This window comes from Canis aureus, chromosome 18, assembly GCF_053574225.1.
Source record: "Canis aureus isolate CA01 chromosome 18, VMU_Caureus_v.1.0, whole genome shotgun sequence".
In the NCBI taxonomy this organism is placed as follows: domain Eukaryota; kingdom Metazoa; phylum Chordata; class Mammalia; order Carnivora; family Canidae; genus Canis; species Canis aureus.
Window position 1 is genome coordinate 51,757,090 of NC_135628.1, and position 18,530 is coordinate 51,775,619.

At 36.2% G+C, this 18,530-nt stretch overlaps 1 protein-coding gene across 7 annotated transcripts in view; it reads right to left on the reverse strand.

The window, feature by feature from the left end:
* GRM8 (glutamate metabotropic receptor 8) overlaps window positions 1-18,530 on the reverse strand; it is a 736,117-nt gene that overhangs the window by 402,391 nt on the left and 315,196 nt on the right. For all 7 annotated transcript variants that reach the window (XM_077857194.1, XM_077857198.1, XM_077857196.1 and 4 more), the window contains exons 4-5: window positions 1,025-1,160; window positions 395-549 (exon numbers count right to left, since the gene is read on the reverse strand). In XM_077857194.1, coding sequence (XP_077713320.1) covers window positions 395-549; window positions 1,025-1,160 — 291 coding nt within the window. The remainder of the gene's footprint in view (window positions 1-394; window positions 550-1,024; window positions 1,161-18,530) is intronic.

The window sequence follows — 18,530 nt, forward strand, 5'->3', positions numbered from 1 at the left end:
CTTTCAGGGAGGTTCCACATCTTTGCTGTTTCATTAATTTCTGTGGGGTCAGCCCAACCTCATGTCTCCATTTTTTACAAAGCAAGCACTCTCCCCACATCAGTGCTGTAACCATCATCTGTGCCATGGAAATATGCAAGGTTAGAGGGAAATATCATGGAAATAGCTAAGGCCAACTATATCTCCCTTAAAAAAAATATAATGGGTTACTCTTTCCTAATGAAAAATGTATGCTGGGTTAAGTAGTTACTGTCTTGGTAATTCTACCATCGGAATTAAACATTCTCTCCAGATTCATCAACAATGGGTGCATTTCGTCATATGCTAATATTCTGGTTTTACCTTTGAGTGTTGATTCAGTTGGATTGAAACATATTCTATGGCTTTTCCTTACCATCAATTGATGCTCTTTTGGGCAAAATCGTTACAGCCCCTTCTGCAATCTCCTCCTGTTGATAAACGGGTGCTATTTTGGATCCCCAACTATCTGAGCCAATCCAGAGAAAATGACCACTTTGGTTTAATTTCTTTGCTGCTTCCAATATCCTCCTACAGGAATAAAACAAACAAATATACCATATTTAACCAGAAATACTATACTTATGAATGTTACAAGACCAATTATATCAAATTATATGCACTCAGTAGGTCTCTGTTAAACAATTAGTTACATACTAACTGCCTGAGTCTTTCTTATCATTTCTAAAAGAAACATATTGGATACTTTAACTCTGGCACCTATTAATCAGGCTCATCCTTAGCCTCATTCATACCATTCTGTTGATCATCTTTACTTGTCTCATTTCTTTCAGTCCTCAGGTTTTACTCTATAGCCATTTCAGTCTTAGAAACTAGAAGGCTGTTGCATCTCTGCAGCAGAAGGAAGGCAGTCTATAACTGCATGAGAATGTTGCTCCTGTGAAATCTCACAAAATTTTACATTGAACATGAAATATGTGAAAAAAAAAAAAAAAGATGTGTGTTGCAAATGTAATCCTCCATCAGGAAGAAAATTAATCAGCACCTGATGTCATCTTCATTGGCAAACATAATCACCGCCCGAGCATTAGGTGTTTCTAGCAGGCGTTTGATAATTTTTTCAAATTCTCCAGGTCTTGGTTCACGTGGGATTTTCTGTGATTGAGCAATGCAAACACCACCTATTTTAAAAAGAAAGTGAGAGTGACTCAGAAAAGGCACTTATTTAATTTACAAACTTAATGAGATTAGCTACTTTATAAAAACATATGATTCAATGCAGTCTATTGTTTTTCAAAATGTGTCATTCTCTCCTATTAAAAGTAATCACGTTTGTTTGCATTATAATATGTATGAAATAAATGACACCAATTATTTAATCATACATCAGGGTTGCTGTTTTATTTTCCAAGTTTAAACAGTTTTTTTTGTGGCTGTCTATAATAAAACCAAAGGACATAAAATGTGTAATGAGAATCAAGGAGTGTACAGAAGAATGGCTGTTTTGATTCATTTGACATAGTTGAAAAACAAGTGCCTGGAATAAGAGCATGTCTTATAGATGAGACCACCAGTTAGGTAAAAAGATCCTTTTCCTACTTTCATTTATTAGTAGACCTCCTTTAAGTTAATTTCATTTTACAGCTTACCGTATCACAACAATATTTGTATGCATCAGCAAAATGGTATATTATGAGACAAGTGGTCTTTGAGAATGTTTGAGACACAGGCAAATCCCAAAGGTTCAAATCCTCAGTTGACATTATGTCTCTACCAAGAAAATCAGTATGATAGAAATCTCATCCCATTATCATATTAAAAAAGGAAAGGAAAAGAAAGAAAGAAAAGAAAAAAAGAAAAGAAAAGAAAAGAAAAGAAAGAAAGAAAGAAAGAAAGAAAGAAAGAAAGAAGAAAGAAAGAAAGAAAGAAAGAAAGAAAGAAAGAAAGAAAGAAAAAGAAAGACAGAAAGAAAAGAATGGAAAGGAAAGGAAAGGAAAGGAAAGGAAAGGAAAGGAAAGGAAAGGAAAGGAAAGGAAAAAAAAGAAAAGAAAAAAAGAAAAGAAAAGAAAAAAGAAAAGAAAAGAAAAAAAAGAAAAGAAAAGAACTCTTCCTTTGGCTTCTCCTTCTAAGGCAATGAGAGACCAAAGAGAAAAATTTAGAGAAGATCTCTGCCACCTATTAGTGCTCCTCAATTTTAGTGGATTAGAAAGAGAATATATTCTAATATTAGAAGAAAAAGGAATATTAGCAATATGCTTCAGTTGCATTATGGTTTAAATAGGCTTTTTTTTTTTTTTTTTAGTCAGATGAGGATTAAATAATCATTTATAACATTGCTTCAGTAAGCAAAGGCATTTTTACTTCTAAGCAATTGCCAATATATTCAGTCACCCAAACATTACTAGGTTCCATCACATGTTATGTATTCAGCTGGACAGCGTGAATACACAATCTAATCCAGGAGTTACTATCTGGTCTGGGAGATAGGCAGTCCAATAAATTGTCATAGAATATGTGGTACATTTTAGAATTAAGAGGATATACCTACACAATAGGAACACAGAGGAAGAAGCAACTCAAGTCCTTGAGAGAGCTATATGCAAATATGCATCCATTTAAGAACAAAAATGGGACATTTCTAGTAGAGGCCAAGGTATGAAAAAACCTTGTTTGATCATGGCCTATGGTTAAGACCAGCTGGGTGGAGTTTGGAAAGAATGGTCAGGCCCAGCTTGAGAATGACTTTGTTAGACATGCCAAATAAATCCACTAAAAGTTCTTAAGCAAGAGAATTACATGATGAGTTTTATGCTTTAGGAAGAAACCGCAGGTAGCCAAACAAAGAAGAAATGTCTGGTAGCCAGACAAGGTATGTTCAGTGTGTTGTGATCAGACTTACCATGCGTGGCAATAATGTATAATAACAGTGCTAGAGTACTGAAGGTTATATCTCTGATAAATTAGAGTATAGTCAAAGTTATCCCTACAGTAGCAATACTCTTACTAACCTCTTCAGGGGTGAGAACTGCCCATAATCCACAGACAGAGCTTGTAGATAGCTAGCCTACCAATATGCCAGCAATAGTTCTGATAATTGATTCATTCCTTCATTAAATATTTATTACATGCCCACTCTCTGACAGATACTACACAGGGGCTGTGATGCAATGGTGAATATAATAGACACAGTTTCTGCCTTCGGTGTTTAGAAATGTTGTAGATGAAACAGGTTTAATGCAAAACAAAACAACTAGAATAGATATATAATTAAAGATTTTGGTAAGTCCTATGAGGATGAGTAAGGGAATTTCATTTGCATTGAAGAATGTTCAGGATAAGTCTCCCTGAAGTGGTGTTGAGTCAGAAAGAAGAGAGAATGGGTTAAGACAGCATGAGAAAGGGCAGGAATGAACCAGCAGAGCTAACGAATGAGAGGAAGAGAAACATGAGATGAAGATGAGACGTAGACAGGAGCCAGATCCTGCATGGCTTATGTAGGTCCTGTGGAAGATTGGGCATAATTAAAGTGCTTAACTGCCTCATTCAATGTTTCCATTTCTTCTCTCTTATAAATATGTGTCATCTGTGAATATTGCATTTCATAGAAGAAAAATGGATGAAGGTCACTAATGCAGAGGACAACCCAGAGTGGAAAGCACAGGAGGCACTGAGGCCCATTAGGAGATCATTGGAAGAGGCAATGGAAAATGAGGTCTAAGATAATGCTACTGGCACTGAGGAGGAGCAGATGGAGCTGTTAGAATTTGAGCTAGACTCAATCAAGCTTCACACGATTTTTTTCCCCAATTTTATTGAGGTAGGACTTACAAATAAAAATGGTATATATTTAGGCTGTGCCGATCTTGTCTAAGTGGTGAGGTAATGGAAACCACTAAGCATGACACTAAGTGTTCTAGTCTGTGTGATGCCACCATTAAATATGTAAGCAACACAGGAGGGTACACAGGTATATAGAGGAGAAAAGAATGATTTTTGTTTCAGGACAGGTTGTCTTTGAAGTACTCATGGAACATCAAACTGAAGAAGCTGATCTGGAGCTAAAGAGGAAGATAGAAAATGTAATGACAGTTTTGTCAGGTGTTGATGCAGTTGGTGGATGAAGGGTTGGGAGTGAACAGATCACTCAGAGGGAATATTTAAATCAATGACAGGAAAAGGGGAATGATGGAGCTCTGCAAAACTATAAGCTTTGGAAAGGAGGCTAGGAAATGCAAATGGAAAGGAGCAATCACATATTTTGAGGAGAAAACTTTTGAGACAAAGTCCAGTGGTATGTTGAAGACTGCATAATGTTTTCAAAAATCAAAAAATAAACAAAAAACTGATGAATAGGAGCATTAGGTAACTATAGAAATGTTAGAACAAAACTATAACACTCTAGGGAATAATAGCTGTTTTAAAATACAACTGTCCTTTTAATTAAATTGCTATGATTACTTAAGCATCCCATTAAAGACATGTCATATCCTAAGTATCATTCTGAGATTACTACTGACTCCATAGCCAGAAGAAACAAAGGCTGAAAAAATTTTATTATGACTATTTCAGATGAGTCAAACAGGAGATCCAGACATAGCTTAGTCTGAATTCATTGATTTATTAATTCACTAAGGATCTATCAAACTTTTTTGTTTGTAAAAAGCTGAGTTAGTTAGGTTGGATTTTTACATAATCTTAATCCATTTCATATTTTTTATGCCTCTGCCTCATATTTGTCAGCAGGGTCAATTTGTGTTTTCCTGGAAAGAGGGACTACACAACTAACTTATTTCAGCTGAACAAATACTTATGGAGAATCTGTTCCACATGGCATTTTGCTGTTCGATGTCTTATGGATATTTTATTAAACTGTGGACTGTATTACTTCTCAAATGATTGGAGCTAGAAGGTTAGGGTTCTTTTCTTAGCCCTGAAATTCATTCACACTTCCTATCTTCACATCAGTCCAAAAAGTCTGACAGTTAATCCATTCACAAGCACTCATGGTCTACTATGTTTTAGGAGCTACAGACATTCAAAGATTGCCTGTCCTTAGCACCATGTAATATAATCAAATGACGAGATGTATACACAAGAAAAGCCAGATGAGATTATAAAATTATCTAATGATGAAAGATAGCATAGGATATATCAAAATGCAGTAATAAATGCCATCACCCCTCAAAACAGTCCTGTGACTTCAAAAGAAGTCATTTATACTGTCAGAATTTGATTAAAATACCAGTGAAATTTAGTCAAACATTCATGCTTCATTAGAAGATATGTTCTCCTATAGTACCTACAATACCTTTCCTATAATATCTAATGTTTTAATTTTTAAAGAGAGCCTCTGACTTTATTTCGACTCCTGGCATAAGCAGGAGGAAGAGGGGTTCTCCACTATCAAAAAATATGTCTACTGCATCTATTTTTCCATATCTCACCCTGAAAGAGTGCTGATTGTATACAATTCAAGGTATATCAACTTTCCTGTTCTGTAGTTGTGCCCAGTTCTGCAAGAAATAATTTCTAAAGCTTGGCACTTTCCTGACGTGTAGGAAAATAATGTTGCATGGAGGAATATATAATTGCCTGTTTTCTGGAATTTACTGTCTGATTTCCTTGCTTGTGTAGATTTTTTTCTTTTGATTGTTTAATGATAAATGGGAGATCATTTCTAGAATTGAACACTTTATGTACTCTTCACAACACACAAGACCATTCTTTCTCAGTTTCATTCATTGATACCTCATTGGTCCTAATGACAGCATTCTAAGGCTGGTATTAATCACCATATACCTGATGAAGACTCTGATAAACAGGGTATCAACAGCTAGCCACAGGCTGGAGTCCAGGTTCAGAGCCACATCCATCTGACTCCAAGTCTAGACTTTTCCTATCATCTTGCTTATCCACAATTGACTATACCTGTTGCTTAATGGTTTAATAGATACAAATGATTGATGAATAAAATAAAGATAATTTACAGATTCATTAAAAAACCCAGCAGGTTGCCCCTTATAAATCAAATGACAGCTACACAAATACAAATATAGTACTTCTATTAAGAACTTAAGATACTGGGGATCCCTGGGTGGCGCAGCGGTTTGGTGCCTGCCTTTGGCCCAGGGCGCGATCCTGGAGACCCAGGATCGAATCCCATGTCGGGCTCCCGGTGCATGGAGCCTGCTTCTCCCTCTGCCTGTGTCTCTGCCTCTCTCATTCTCTCTGTGACTATCATAAATAAATAAATTGAAAAGAAAAAAAATTTAAAAAAAAGAACTTAAGATACTTAGAATCTATGCAAATTTCGCACAACTGACTTACAATTCTTCAGTATATAACCAGTCCACCCTCAAAACTTACCAACTATCCCTGTAAATGCATGTCTTCAGAAGGATTTTCCTGAAGTACTCCATATTCCATTTCTCCTTTGCATTGAAGCAACTACAATAATTATATTCTTTTATTTTGTTATTTTTTTCTCACCTGCAATACTACTGAACGTTGTCTTTCACATTTACCACATACCCCATATTACCTATCACTATGTTTGATACATAAAGACTTCAACAAACCTTTAATGAGTGAATAGACAGAAGACTTATAATAGGCACTGCTGGCATAGAGAAATAGAAATGACACAGTTCTGCCTTCAAATACCTCTCAGTCAAGGAGAGAAACAAAAGGACACATGTAATCGTATGTTTAAAAATAAGTGACATGAAAGAAGTAAAAAACGTGGATCATGATATTTCAGAGGAAGTTGTCACTGAAATGGGTCTGCCTCCCCAAATAGTTTTTATCAGGGTTCAAAGAATTAGAATACCTTAGCCTTTGTTTATCTGTGGAGTGGCACAACAATTTGCTTTCTTTGATTCAAGAACAAATTTGTAAACAATTCCATTTCATAAGTTTTATATCTTTATATCATGGGTGAGTAGCCTGAGATCTCAGGTCTGAGAGAGGAAAGGTATGTTCATATATGTTAATTTGCCAGTGCAAAAAGATATTGCAGTGAGGAAGAAAACAGATTTAGCATCAGAAGAGTGGATTCTGTGTGACTTGAGACAAATCTCTCACTTCTCAGTTTCCTCATTTCTGTAACAAAGTCCATAATAATCATCTCCCAGATATGTCAAGAGAATCCATTTTAAAAGTGCATTATAATAAATGTCTATACAAATGTGGTACCTTATTACGTTATTAATAATAATCATCATTGTAATCAGATAAGTATCATCACCAAACCTGACAGGGTAGATGGTGCTATTCAGACCTAAAATATGGGATTGTCAACTGATCATATTCTTGAATCATTCACCACTCTTTTTATAATATTATCCAATGTCCTAAATTCTGAGAAATGATACTTGTCCATTTATCTATACTATAAATAAGATGAATAGATTTCACTTTTCACCTATTATTGGTCAACACAATGAGATTAAGACAATTTCAATAAGAGTTGAATGGGAAAAGTTACTTATGTTCTCCTTTTCAATCCCCCAATTCCTTCCCTAAAGATCCAAGTCTCTTTTCAAAGGGAGTCCATAAGTATTTTGAAGATCTGGGTTGAAACTTAGAATTTAAATCTTTAAAGAATAATACAATAGTAAAATATATGAAACGATTAATGGTGCCAACTATTAAAGAGGCAAAGATTGCCATGAGAGCAACCACATGTTTTGTTTCATTTAACATTTGCCTATAGATTATAAAAAAGCTGGATCAAACATGTCCAAGACAGTGTTGTTACAGGTTGGGCTCCCCAGAAAGCAGATTCTTAGAAGGAATTTGAAATGCATATTTGTCCTTGGACTTTACCCTATGGAGGGTCAAGAAAGGAAGCAGCACTGAGCAGAGAAGTCCAGCTGGCTGTGGCCCAATAACAAGCTACCCACACCACAGGGAGCTAGAATGGCTCCCAGAGTAGTTCTGAATTAGATCATTATACTTCCACATCAATCAGTCATTGAATGTGGGCCCCTTCCTGAGGTGGCAGGGTTGGGGTGGGGTTAGAAATTGGGCAAGGCAGCTCTCTGCAGCAAAGCAATCCTTCAAGAGCCAGTAGAGCAGTCAAAATGGCAAAGCCAACAGGTCCTTTGCTGAATGGGGATGTGAAGAAGCACTTATCATTTACATAAATTAAAATTTATAGAGAAATGAAGATATTGTCTCTAAAATAATAGTATACATCAAATAATTAATAAAATCATATTGTTTAATTTCAAAACTCCTCTTCAAAGAGAATTTATTGAACAACAAAAGGCAATCTATATAAACAGCACAAAACTGGAATTATAGGCCAGAACTCGAATCATAAAACTCCCTGGAATTTCAATAGAGAAGTTTTGTTAAAGCATTCTGAAAGGATAAAGTATCAAATTTTTAGTTGTTGCTTATTTTTAAGAACAAAATCTCTATTAAGAATGTGGAAGGAGAAAAATAAAACAAGAAACAATGCCACACCACTAAGTTCCAACTGTGCTGACAATCTAGAAGGATTAAATTATTAGGAATGAAATTACTTACAAAGCTGTAAATAGAATATTAAATACTACGTTTTTAAGTAACATGATTATTGCCAGTGTTGGTTGGTTCACAATTTCTGTCAAGTTCTAAGTAAATCAGGTCAAGTTTCTGGTTGTATATATAACCTGTTAGATCTGCATGACAGACGTCAGTTTGGTGCATAAACAAATCAACAAAATTACCATTTTATCAGTTGTCAGAGAGAATCGCTAGATATTGGTAAAAATTGGTCAAAAATTTTGATTGACCTATTAATTGCCTATAATTGACCATTTGGGCCAAATAAAAATGTGACTTAGTCACCATTATTTATTTCTTAATGAATGTGCCTTCAGATAATAGCAATGAACAAAACCAAATGACCAGTTTTTTTTTCTTTTTTTTTTTAAGATTTTATTTATTTATTTATTCATGAGAGACACAGAGAAAGAGAGAGGCAGAGACACAGGCAGAGGGAGAAGCAGGTTCCATGCAGAGAGCCTGATGCAGGACACGATCCCAGGACTCCAGGATCACTCCCTGAGCCAATGGCAGATGCTGAACTGCTGAGCCACCCAGGCATCCCCTGTTTTTTTCTTAAAGACAATAAAAACACATAAACTCTTCTAAGGTTCCAGACCCCAGTTCCAATTACTGGGAGGGGAGGAGTTTCCCCACCACCACCCTGACACCATTGTCCTGACACCAACTGGCTGTCCTACAATTCAACTCACTTCTGACTATCTACCCAGAGACAGTGTCAGGTCCCACAGGTTTAGCAAGAGTGCACCCTCACCCCACTTTAGGCACCAGTCACAATCCAGATTGTTAACTCCACTTCTGACCAACTGGCTATAAATCAGAGGTTCCTAAGACCCTTCCTTAGGTTCAATTAATTGGCTTGAACAACTCACAGAATTCAGAGAAACATTTGTTTTTCTTTTTTTTTTTTTTTAAGATTTATTTATTTATTCATGAGAGACACAGACTGAGAGAGAGGCAGAGACATAGGCAGAGGGAGAAGCAGACTCCTCACTAGGAGCCCGATGCGGAACTTGATCCCGGATCCAGGGATGACCTTCTGAGCCAAAGGCAGGCGCCCAACTGCTGAGCCACCCAGATGTCTCACAGAGAAACATTTCACTTACTAGATCACTAATTCATTATAAAACTACATAACTCAGGAATACCCAGATGGAAGAGATGCATAGAGTGAGATATGGAAAAAGAGCACAGAGCTTCCATGCTTCTCTGACTGTGCCACTCTCCCTCAATCTCTAGGTGTTCACCAACCCAGAAGCTCTCCAAATCCTGTCCTTTGGGGTTTTCATGGAGGCTTCATTACTTAGGACTGATTGATTAAATCATTAGCCGTTGGTAATTGAACTCAATCTCCAGCCCCTTCCCCTTCATAGAGGTTGCAGTTGGAACAGAAATTTCCAACCAGATTATCACACAATTGGTTCTCTGGGCAACTAGCCCCAGTCCCCAGCTTACCTAAGGGCTTTCCCAGAGTTGCCTTATTAACATAACAAAAGACACCTTGACTACTTTCATCACTTAGAAGATTCCAAGGATTTTTAGTTCAGTCCTGGAAACAGAAGAAAAACCAAATATATATGTATTATAAATCACAGTATCACAACTCTCCGCTCTAATTACCCTTGACATCATTTCTTTCCATCTTTTTGGAGATATAAGTAAAACAGCAGCTTTGTCTACTGTAATTGGTCCTTTACTGATAGTTGAATAAAATTTGTTCTAAGGTTCAAATAAGTGTAATCACACCTTTTGTAACAATATTTTCACCTCTATATGTGGTGTACAACTGGGATTTAGCAGAAAAGTGCACAACATGATCAAAGTGTGTATGTTTGTCAGCTTGAAGTGCACTCTGTGAAAGAGAAGGTTTATCTTGCACATTACAGTAAAGAAAAAGTGTTATCAAAAAAAAAAAAAAGAAAAAGTGTTATCTTTAACAACATGGATTAAAATAGCAAAATTGCACCTAAATCTGTGCTCATTCTCTCTCTCTCTAAAACATTTTATCCTTTTTCCTGTATCAGATGCCATGTAGACTCTTAAAGGAACTCCAAAAAGCAATGAAATAAGGAAATGAAGGATGCCTGATGGCTCAGCGGTTAAGTGTCTGCTTTCAGCTCAGGGCGTGATCCTAGAGTCCCGGGATTGAGCCAGGCTCGGTCTCATTGCATGAAGCCTGCTTCTCTCTCTGCCTGTGTCTCTGCCTCTCTCTCTTTCTCTGTGTCTCTCATGAATAAATAAATAAAATCTTAAAAAAAGAAATAAGGGGAATAATATTCCTGGTACAGAAAAGACATGACCCAAATGCTACTTCTTTATGTGTCCCATGAAGAGCAGCAACAGGGACAAGCCACCATGAAAAGAGAACCATCTCCTGTCCCCTCTTGCCTGTCTCTGGTATCTCTGATGCTGATGCTGTGGAAGCAGATTGGGCTGGGAGAGTCTCACAAGATCAGTGTCCATACATAGTAGGCTTTCTAATTTGGCCAATACTCATCACAGATCTAAGGATTTGTTCAGAGGAACAGAGTGGTATGGTGGTTATGAATCTTTTCTCTGGGGCTAGACTTCCTAGCTCTAAATCCTGGCCCTTCTCTTACTGACTAGTGATGCTGGGTAAGTTATGTGACTTTTCTCTGTTCCTCTGTTCCTCATCCGAACATCAAAAGGATGCTACTATCTTCCAAATGCATTACTATTAATAAATAAGAGATTAAATAAGCGCTTGACAGCTTAATTTTTGTCACAGAAAACATATTAGTTGTACATTTTTTAGAATCAAAATTGACAAACCCCGAATAGAAATGGGAATTCATTTTCATAAAGCAATATTCACTTATAACATTTCAAAACACCTCAAACTTCATTCTCCAAATGCACACAGAATAATAACTCTTACTAGAGATTCCAGTCAATGGAGTGTTAATTATAGAAACTCCTACAGCCGGACGGGAAACTTATGCCTACCACAAGCTAGACCTAAATTTCTGATGTGTTGCTTCTTCCCACTCCAGAAAATTGTAAATATCTAAGGAGATATGGATAGGTACAGTATGCGGGAAAGATTCAGGTAAAGAAAGAAGAGGGGGAAAAAAGAGGAAACCAGGAAGGGGGGCAGTGAGAAGAGAAATAATATGGGAGAAGAAAGGGAAGGGGAAAGAGAGTAAAAGTAGAACCCAGAGACACCAGAGAGCACAAAATCTGGATCAGAAGCATCTCTGGAGCTGGGCAAAAAAGTATTCTCTGGGGATCCTTGGGTGGCTCAGCAGTTTAGCGCCTGCCTTTGGCCTGGGGTGTGATCCTGGAGTCCCGGGATAAAGTCCCACATCAGGCTCCCTGTATGGAGCCTGCTTCCCCCTCTGCCTGTATCTCTGCTTCTCTCTCTCTCTGTCTCTCATGAATGAATAAATAAAATCTTTTTTTTTTTTTTAAAAAGATTCTCTGTAGGGTCAAAACAGCAAATGTGGGGTTAGGGACAGTTAAAGAAGTAGAACTTGATCAGTTTTAAATAAGTTTTACAAATGTGTTGTACGCATTTGTATTTCTTTGGATTATTTTCTGAGTACCATTTTTGGAGTGTCTGGGGATTTTTATTTTGTTTTGTCCATTTATTTTTGCCTTTTAAAGTAGATCACCAGATCTTGGGGCCAATAATATGACAAGAAGTTTTAGGATGATAAAACTAACCCCCTGTAAAAGCTCAAAGGCCCAATATGTATGGATTCACTAAGAGAAGAAAATTTCATATTTTCCAGCATTGCCTGGAAAAACACTTATGTCAAAATTATTGGAATCAAAGTGAGCACTGTTTAAATTTCTTACCCATTTTGGACTACAGGGAAAAAGTTAGTATTGGGCTGTGAATTAAGCCCATCACAGTTAGACTAGAAATTTGTCATTTAGTTACAGGTTAGGAAGTCATTACAAAATTGCAGCCATTAAATTTAATTACTGAGAGGGAGGGAGGATATCCATGGGACCCACTCTTCTTCTTCAATTACTCAACAAATATTTATTGAACACTTGTTATTTGTCAGATGCTTTTTAGACAGAGTATGGAGCAGTGAACAAGATGGGGAAGGCTCCTGATCATAGAGCTTATTTTTCAGTATACCTCTAGGATCTAGAAAAGCCAGCTACTTGTGGGCATTTTTATTGGATGTGTGATGAAGAAATGAGTGAACAAGAGGCTCCTATTTCATAATTAGTGGAAATTATCTAATAAAGAGATAATAAGCATGTCTAAGTATTAAAAATACCATTATTCAGAAAAAGGCAAAGCATCTCTACATCTATGTTATATGTGTATATAAATTAAGGTCATTTCCAAATAGCTTCTGCCAATACTACACTCTCAATAAGATCTCAACAGCAGCTATCACAGCTTGCAAACCATGAGTGTTCTTCTATCAAACACCCAAGAAATATTCTATTCTACTTAACAGCATTACTTGAATTCTGTTTTGTATTGACTTTCATTCAGTGGCCTCTACTCAAAGCAGCATTTTCAACAAATATTCAAAAGGGAATGATAATCTCTATTTAAGGAAGAAGGAACCAATAACTAAAACGTCATTATTATTTTAGCCAAATAATTCCTTAGAGCAAGAGTTTCACCATGACCAATGTACAATAATGACTAAACTAAGAAATGGACTTCTGAGAATAAAAATAAGCTTTTAAAAACTCACTCTTTTGGCAAATGCAAGAACTTGTAGTGTTTGGAAATGAAAGATCATTTTCAGCAGGGTTTGATCATTGTGTTTGAGATATAAAAAGGTTAAAAATATAGTTATATATTTAACTTCCTGGATTTAAATTGGACTAAAAAGAGAAAAGATTGAATATACATGTTTTTGATAGCAAACCATTTTATATTTTAATTATTTAAAGGATTCTTTCTTTTAAAAAGTTTAACAGCATTACCGAAGTGTAATTGATACACAGAAGAACTTACACTTAATTGTGTTAAATGTACAGAAAATCAGGGTAATAAACTTATCCATCATCTTCAAAAGTTTCCTCTGTCTCTGCCACCACCTTTTTTTAATAGTAAGAACACTTAACATGAGATCTACCCTCTCAACAAATTTTTAAATGCATAATACTGTGCTGCTAACTATTGTATTGTTAGCACTGTATTGTATAGCAGATCTCTAGAATGTATTCATCTTTTATAACTGAAACTTTATACCCATTGAACAACTCCTTATTTCTCCTTCCTCTCAGCCCCTGGTAATCACTATCCTACAAGTTTGACTATTTTAGACATCTCTTTTAAGCAAAATCATATAGGATTTGTTTTCTCTGAGACTGGCTTATTTCACATAACATGATGTTCTCCAGGTTAGTCCACGTTATGACAAATAGTAGGATTCCCTTTTTTAATATCGAATAATATTTCATTGTATGTATATTCCACACTTTATTCACTTATCTATCAAGAGATATTTGGGTTGTTTCCATAAGCATGGCTATTGTGAATAATGTTCCAATGAACATGGAAATACAGATATCTCTTTGTGATCCTTATTTCAACTCTCGGATAAGTGCCATGAAGTGAAATTGCTTGATTATATGGTAGTTCTAGTTTTAATTTTTTTGAGGAAGCTACACACTGTTTTCAATAATAGCTGGACTACTTTACATTCCCACTAACAATGTACAAGAGTCCCAATTTCTCTACATTCTTGCCAACACTTACTGTATTTGTTGTTTGATTGTTTTTTGTGTTTTGTTTTGTGATAATTGCCATACTAAGAGGTGTGATGTGATATTTCATTGTAATTGTGATTTGCATTTTTCTTATGATCAGTGATGTTGAGCATCTTTTCATATATACAGTAGCCATTTGTATGTTTTCTTGAGAGGAAAATCCATTCAAGTTCTTTGATTTTTTTTAAGTTGGGTGATTTGTTTTTTTGCTACTTAATTGTAAAAATTTAAAGGACTCTTGTTAAGATAAATTTTGGACTAGATTTTACTAAAATAGAGGACAACTAATACCTTCAGATGCAAGACTCCTCCATACACAAATGAAATCAATTATTACCTTTTCCTTAATGAAAACTCCATTTTAGAATAGAAAATAATAATAATGACTCAAAGAACAGTAGTTCACCATGTTTTAATAACTAATTTCACCCTCATAATACCCAAGTGCTACTGTATAAGGTAAATATTATAAAATTCTTTTTATATTGAAGAAACTGTCCCCAAGTTCACAGAGCAAGGAAGCAGTCAAGTGAAGGACTCATGAACCTTATCCTAATAGCTAAGTAAGTATACTTATTATACTTTGCTATTGTCTCTCAATAATTGACTTCTTGGTCCTTTAATCTCAATATACATAATTAAACACAGCCCAAACAAGTAATATAGTACAATGAAAATGAAAACTCCAGAATTTTATACTATCAGGACCAAATAAATTAGAAAAATGCCTTTTAGGTTGCTTTAGAAATTTCATTCATTAACATCCTCTCAAAAAAGTGTCTTTCATGCATCTATTGCCCACAAGCCCAGGCATACCTGCCATCACTCACAGAATGCTGAATCCTTTGTTGGTATATGGAGTTACAAAATGAATGAGACATGGTCCCTGGTCTTAACATACTTATAGTAAATGAATGCTGCTGCTGAGTGCTTTGTTGGAATATGGAGTTACAAAAATGAATGAGACATGGTCCCTGGTCTTAACATACTTATAGTAAATAACACAATATATATATTTATATATTACAATTTGATGTGAGAAATACTATCTTTCAGGGTAGCATAGGGACACAGGACCAAGAGAATAGAGTCTAGTACCTGTGAACAAGATTTGCTGGCTCCTGCCAATGACCATGGGAATACATGGTCAGAGAAGTGTAAAAAGGGGCTGTATAGTAAATGGATAAACACCAGGATCAAGATCAGAAAATATTTCAGAAGGGAGCCTATAATTAATTTAGCTAGCTAGAAACCAGTAAAATCTATTTCTAATGGATACAATCAATCAACAGAAAAGTTTGGTATTTCCCATGAAAATGTGATTGTCATTAATAATTTAAACATGATGTAGTAAACACCCTGCATTTTGTACAAAAGGGGATTTGATTTCACTTTTCCACAATAAGAAACAGACAATTCACCTTGGGGTGGGAGAAACACAGATAAAAAATAAATAAACAGGGATCCCTGGGTGGCGCAGTGGTTTAGCGCCTGCCTTTGGCCCAGGGCGCGATCCTGGAGACCCAGGATCAAATCCCACGTCGGGCTCCCGGTGCATGGAGCCTGCTTCTCCCTCTGCCTGTCTCTCTGCCTCTCTCTCTCTCTCTGTGACTATCATAAATAAATATAAATAAATAAATAAATAAATAAATAAACAAACAAACAACCATTGATATGGCCACTTGAAGGAAAAAATAGCAAAGCATCAATCCTAAGAATGAAGGATTTCAGTTGAGTTCAATAAATTTTAATCACAATTAATCAAACTGCTATAACATGGTATTACTTATTTCAATGTTAAACATGTCGGAACTTGTGAGAATAGTTTCCTAAACATTTTATTCCTATTATTGCAAACTGTGAAAATGTACAAGGCAGGGCAAAATTACATCATTTAAGGATTTACCATCAAACACTCTTTCACCGAAACTAAGAAACTTCTACATCCTCAGTGTTACAGAAAATTTGCCAGGTGTGTTATAACATTTTGCATTAAATTATATCGTTTATCTAAGGGGGTTCTTAGAAAAGAACATTAAGCTTTCAATAGTCCCAACATTATCCAAGCACAAGAATGAAAACCGATCAGAATTGCAAATGACAAAGGATAACAATTTGTTACCTCATAAATTTCTGTGATATAATTTCTACAATTTCCATTCATGCGAAGACTCCTAGCTAAAACTCATGCTCTTTACAAATGCATTATATCTCAACCATATATAGCAAGTAAAGACCTATAAAATGAAAAGCAGTTTGGCTTGTGGGGAAAAAACCCTGAATGTGAATAGTATGACAGAAGCCATGATTCTATCATTATAACAACAAATTCACTCATGATAGATATAATTTTCTTATCCCTACGTTTCATCATGTCCACATTCCCTCTCTATGACTCTGGGCAGACACTTAGCCCTTCTGGCTATCAGTTTCCTCATTTGTAAAAAGAAAGGTGCTTGATAGAATGATGTTGAGATTCCTTTGAATTTTGACATTTCATATTTCTATGAATATACCACATACACTACCTCCCATGAGTACTGTGAATTATGTAAGTTCTAATATGGGAATAGAACATCATGTAAAATACAATAAATCACTTTTTTTTTTTAAAAAGAAAAGAAAGCCTATAAGAGAAAGACTAAAAAATACACAAGAAAACTTGTCCAAATAAAAATTATGAAGCATGGCTTCATGAATCAGGGCATGACTGGGAAACTTACAAACTGATTTTTATAAGAGTATTACAGCCTCAGTCAGGTGCTTAGGATCTGGAGATCATTCATTGAAGTACTATAATTCCTTTTCAGTTCAATAAAAATGAAATGAGAGTGGGAGTCAGGCATTGTCATGAAGAAGGTGGAGACATGTTTGTGCCAATTTGTCTATCAATAGCTTTCATTTGTCTCTTCCATAACAGCTCCCTTCTTTCTCATCTTTTAATTCTCTTCTCCTATTTCTTTACCATACTCCATTTTCCTTTTCTTCCTTTCTTTTTTTCTTCTCCTACTCTACCCTTTCCCTTTTCAAACACCAGATAATGGTGCCAGATTGCTTGATACATGCCCTTGCAATGACTTCTGTCCTATCACTAACCCAGACTCACTAACAGGGCAGCAGCAGCAACATACAACTTATTGTATGGCCTGGAGTCTGGTTAAGCATGACAATAGAATATATTCATTTGAGCTCCACTTCTTCCAAATACCCAACTAAGTTGCCGAGTATAAAATGAGGATAACAGGAAAGAAATGTCATCATTGTTATGAAAGCTAAAAAGCAGATAATGACCATGTCATATTGTCATAACTGACTTATGGAAGCAGAGAAAAACTAAAACAAAAGCCCACAAGATGTGGGGATGGAGCTGATGACAACAGAAACAAAGCAGTCACTCCACCCAATACCAAAATGCCCTGGAAATGAAGGCTCCAGAGAGTCCAGAAAGTGGGGATGAAAACTGAGCTGGGTGAAATATTTGTAAGTCCCTTTTTCTTTTTTTCTTTTTTTTAATTTTTTTAATTCATTTTTTTAATTTATTTTTTATTGGTGTTCAATTTACCAACATACAGAATAACCCCCAGTGCCCATCACCCATTCACTCCCACCCCCCGCCCTCCTCCCCTTCTACCACCCCTAGTTCGTTTCCCAGAGTTAGCAGTCTGTAAGTCCCTTTTTCAACCCCAGTCCCTTTGCACAGAAGATCAGAGCATCAGTTTCTATCTATAGAGGATGAAGTCAGGGACACCAGACTAGCTTAGGACTGAGCAAGTTTCTATAAAGTGAAAGCCTGCACACTGAATGGGGAGCCCCTGGTCTCTCTCCTTGCTGGGCACTCAGACTTCAATAGCCTAATATTCATCTCCCAGGCAGGAAATTAGGGGAATCTTCTCTAGAAAAAGTAACCAAAGGGTAACAACACACTGGTATCACATGGATATCTTCCCACCAAATAACCAGGTCAATAAGTTCACTTTACAGTAAAGCCACAAGTCAGTGAAAATTGCCACACTTCCCAAGCTTCCAAACAGCAAGGAAGCACCAATTCTTTTTTTATTTTATTTTATTTATTTATTTGAGAGAGAAGAGCACAAGTAGGGGGAAAGGGAAGAGGGAGAAGCAGGCTCCCAGATGAGCAGGAAACCCTACCTGGAGATCCCAGGACCCCTGAGATCATGACCTGAGCTCAAGGCAGATGCTTAACTGACTAAGCCACTGAGCTACCCCAGCACCACATTCTTATTGTGTCACTAAACAGAAGAGATGAACTCAGAGGACAC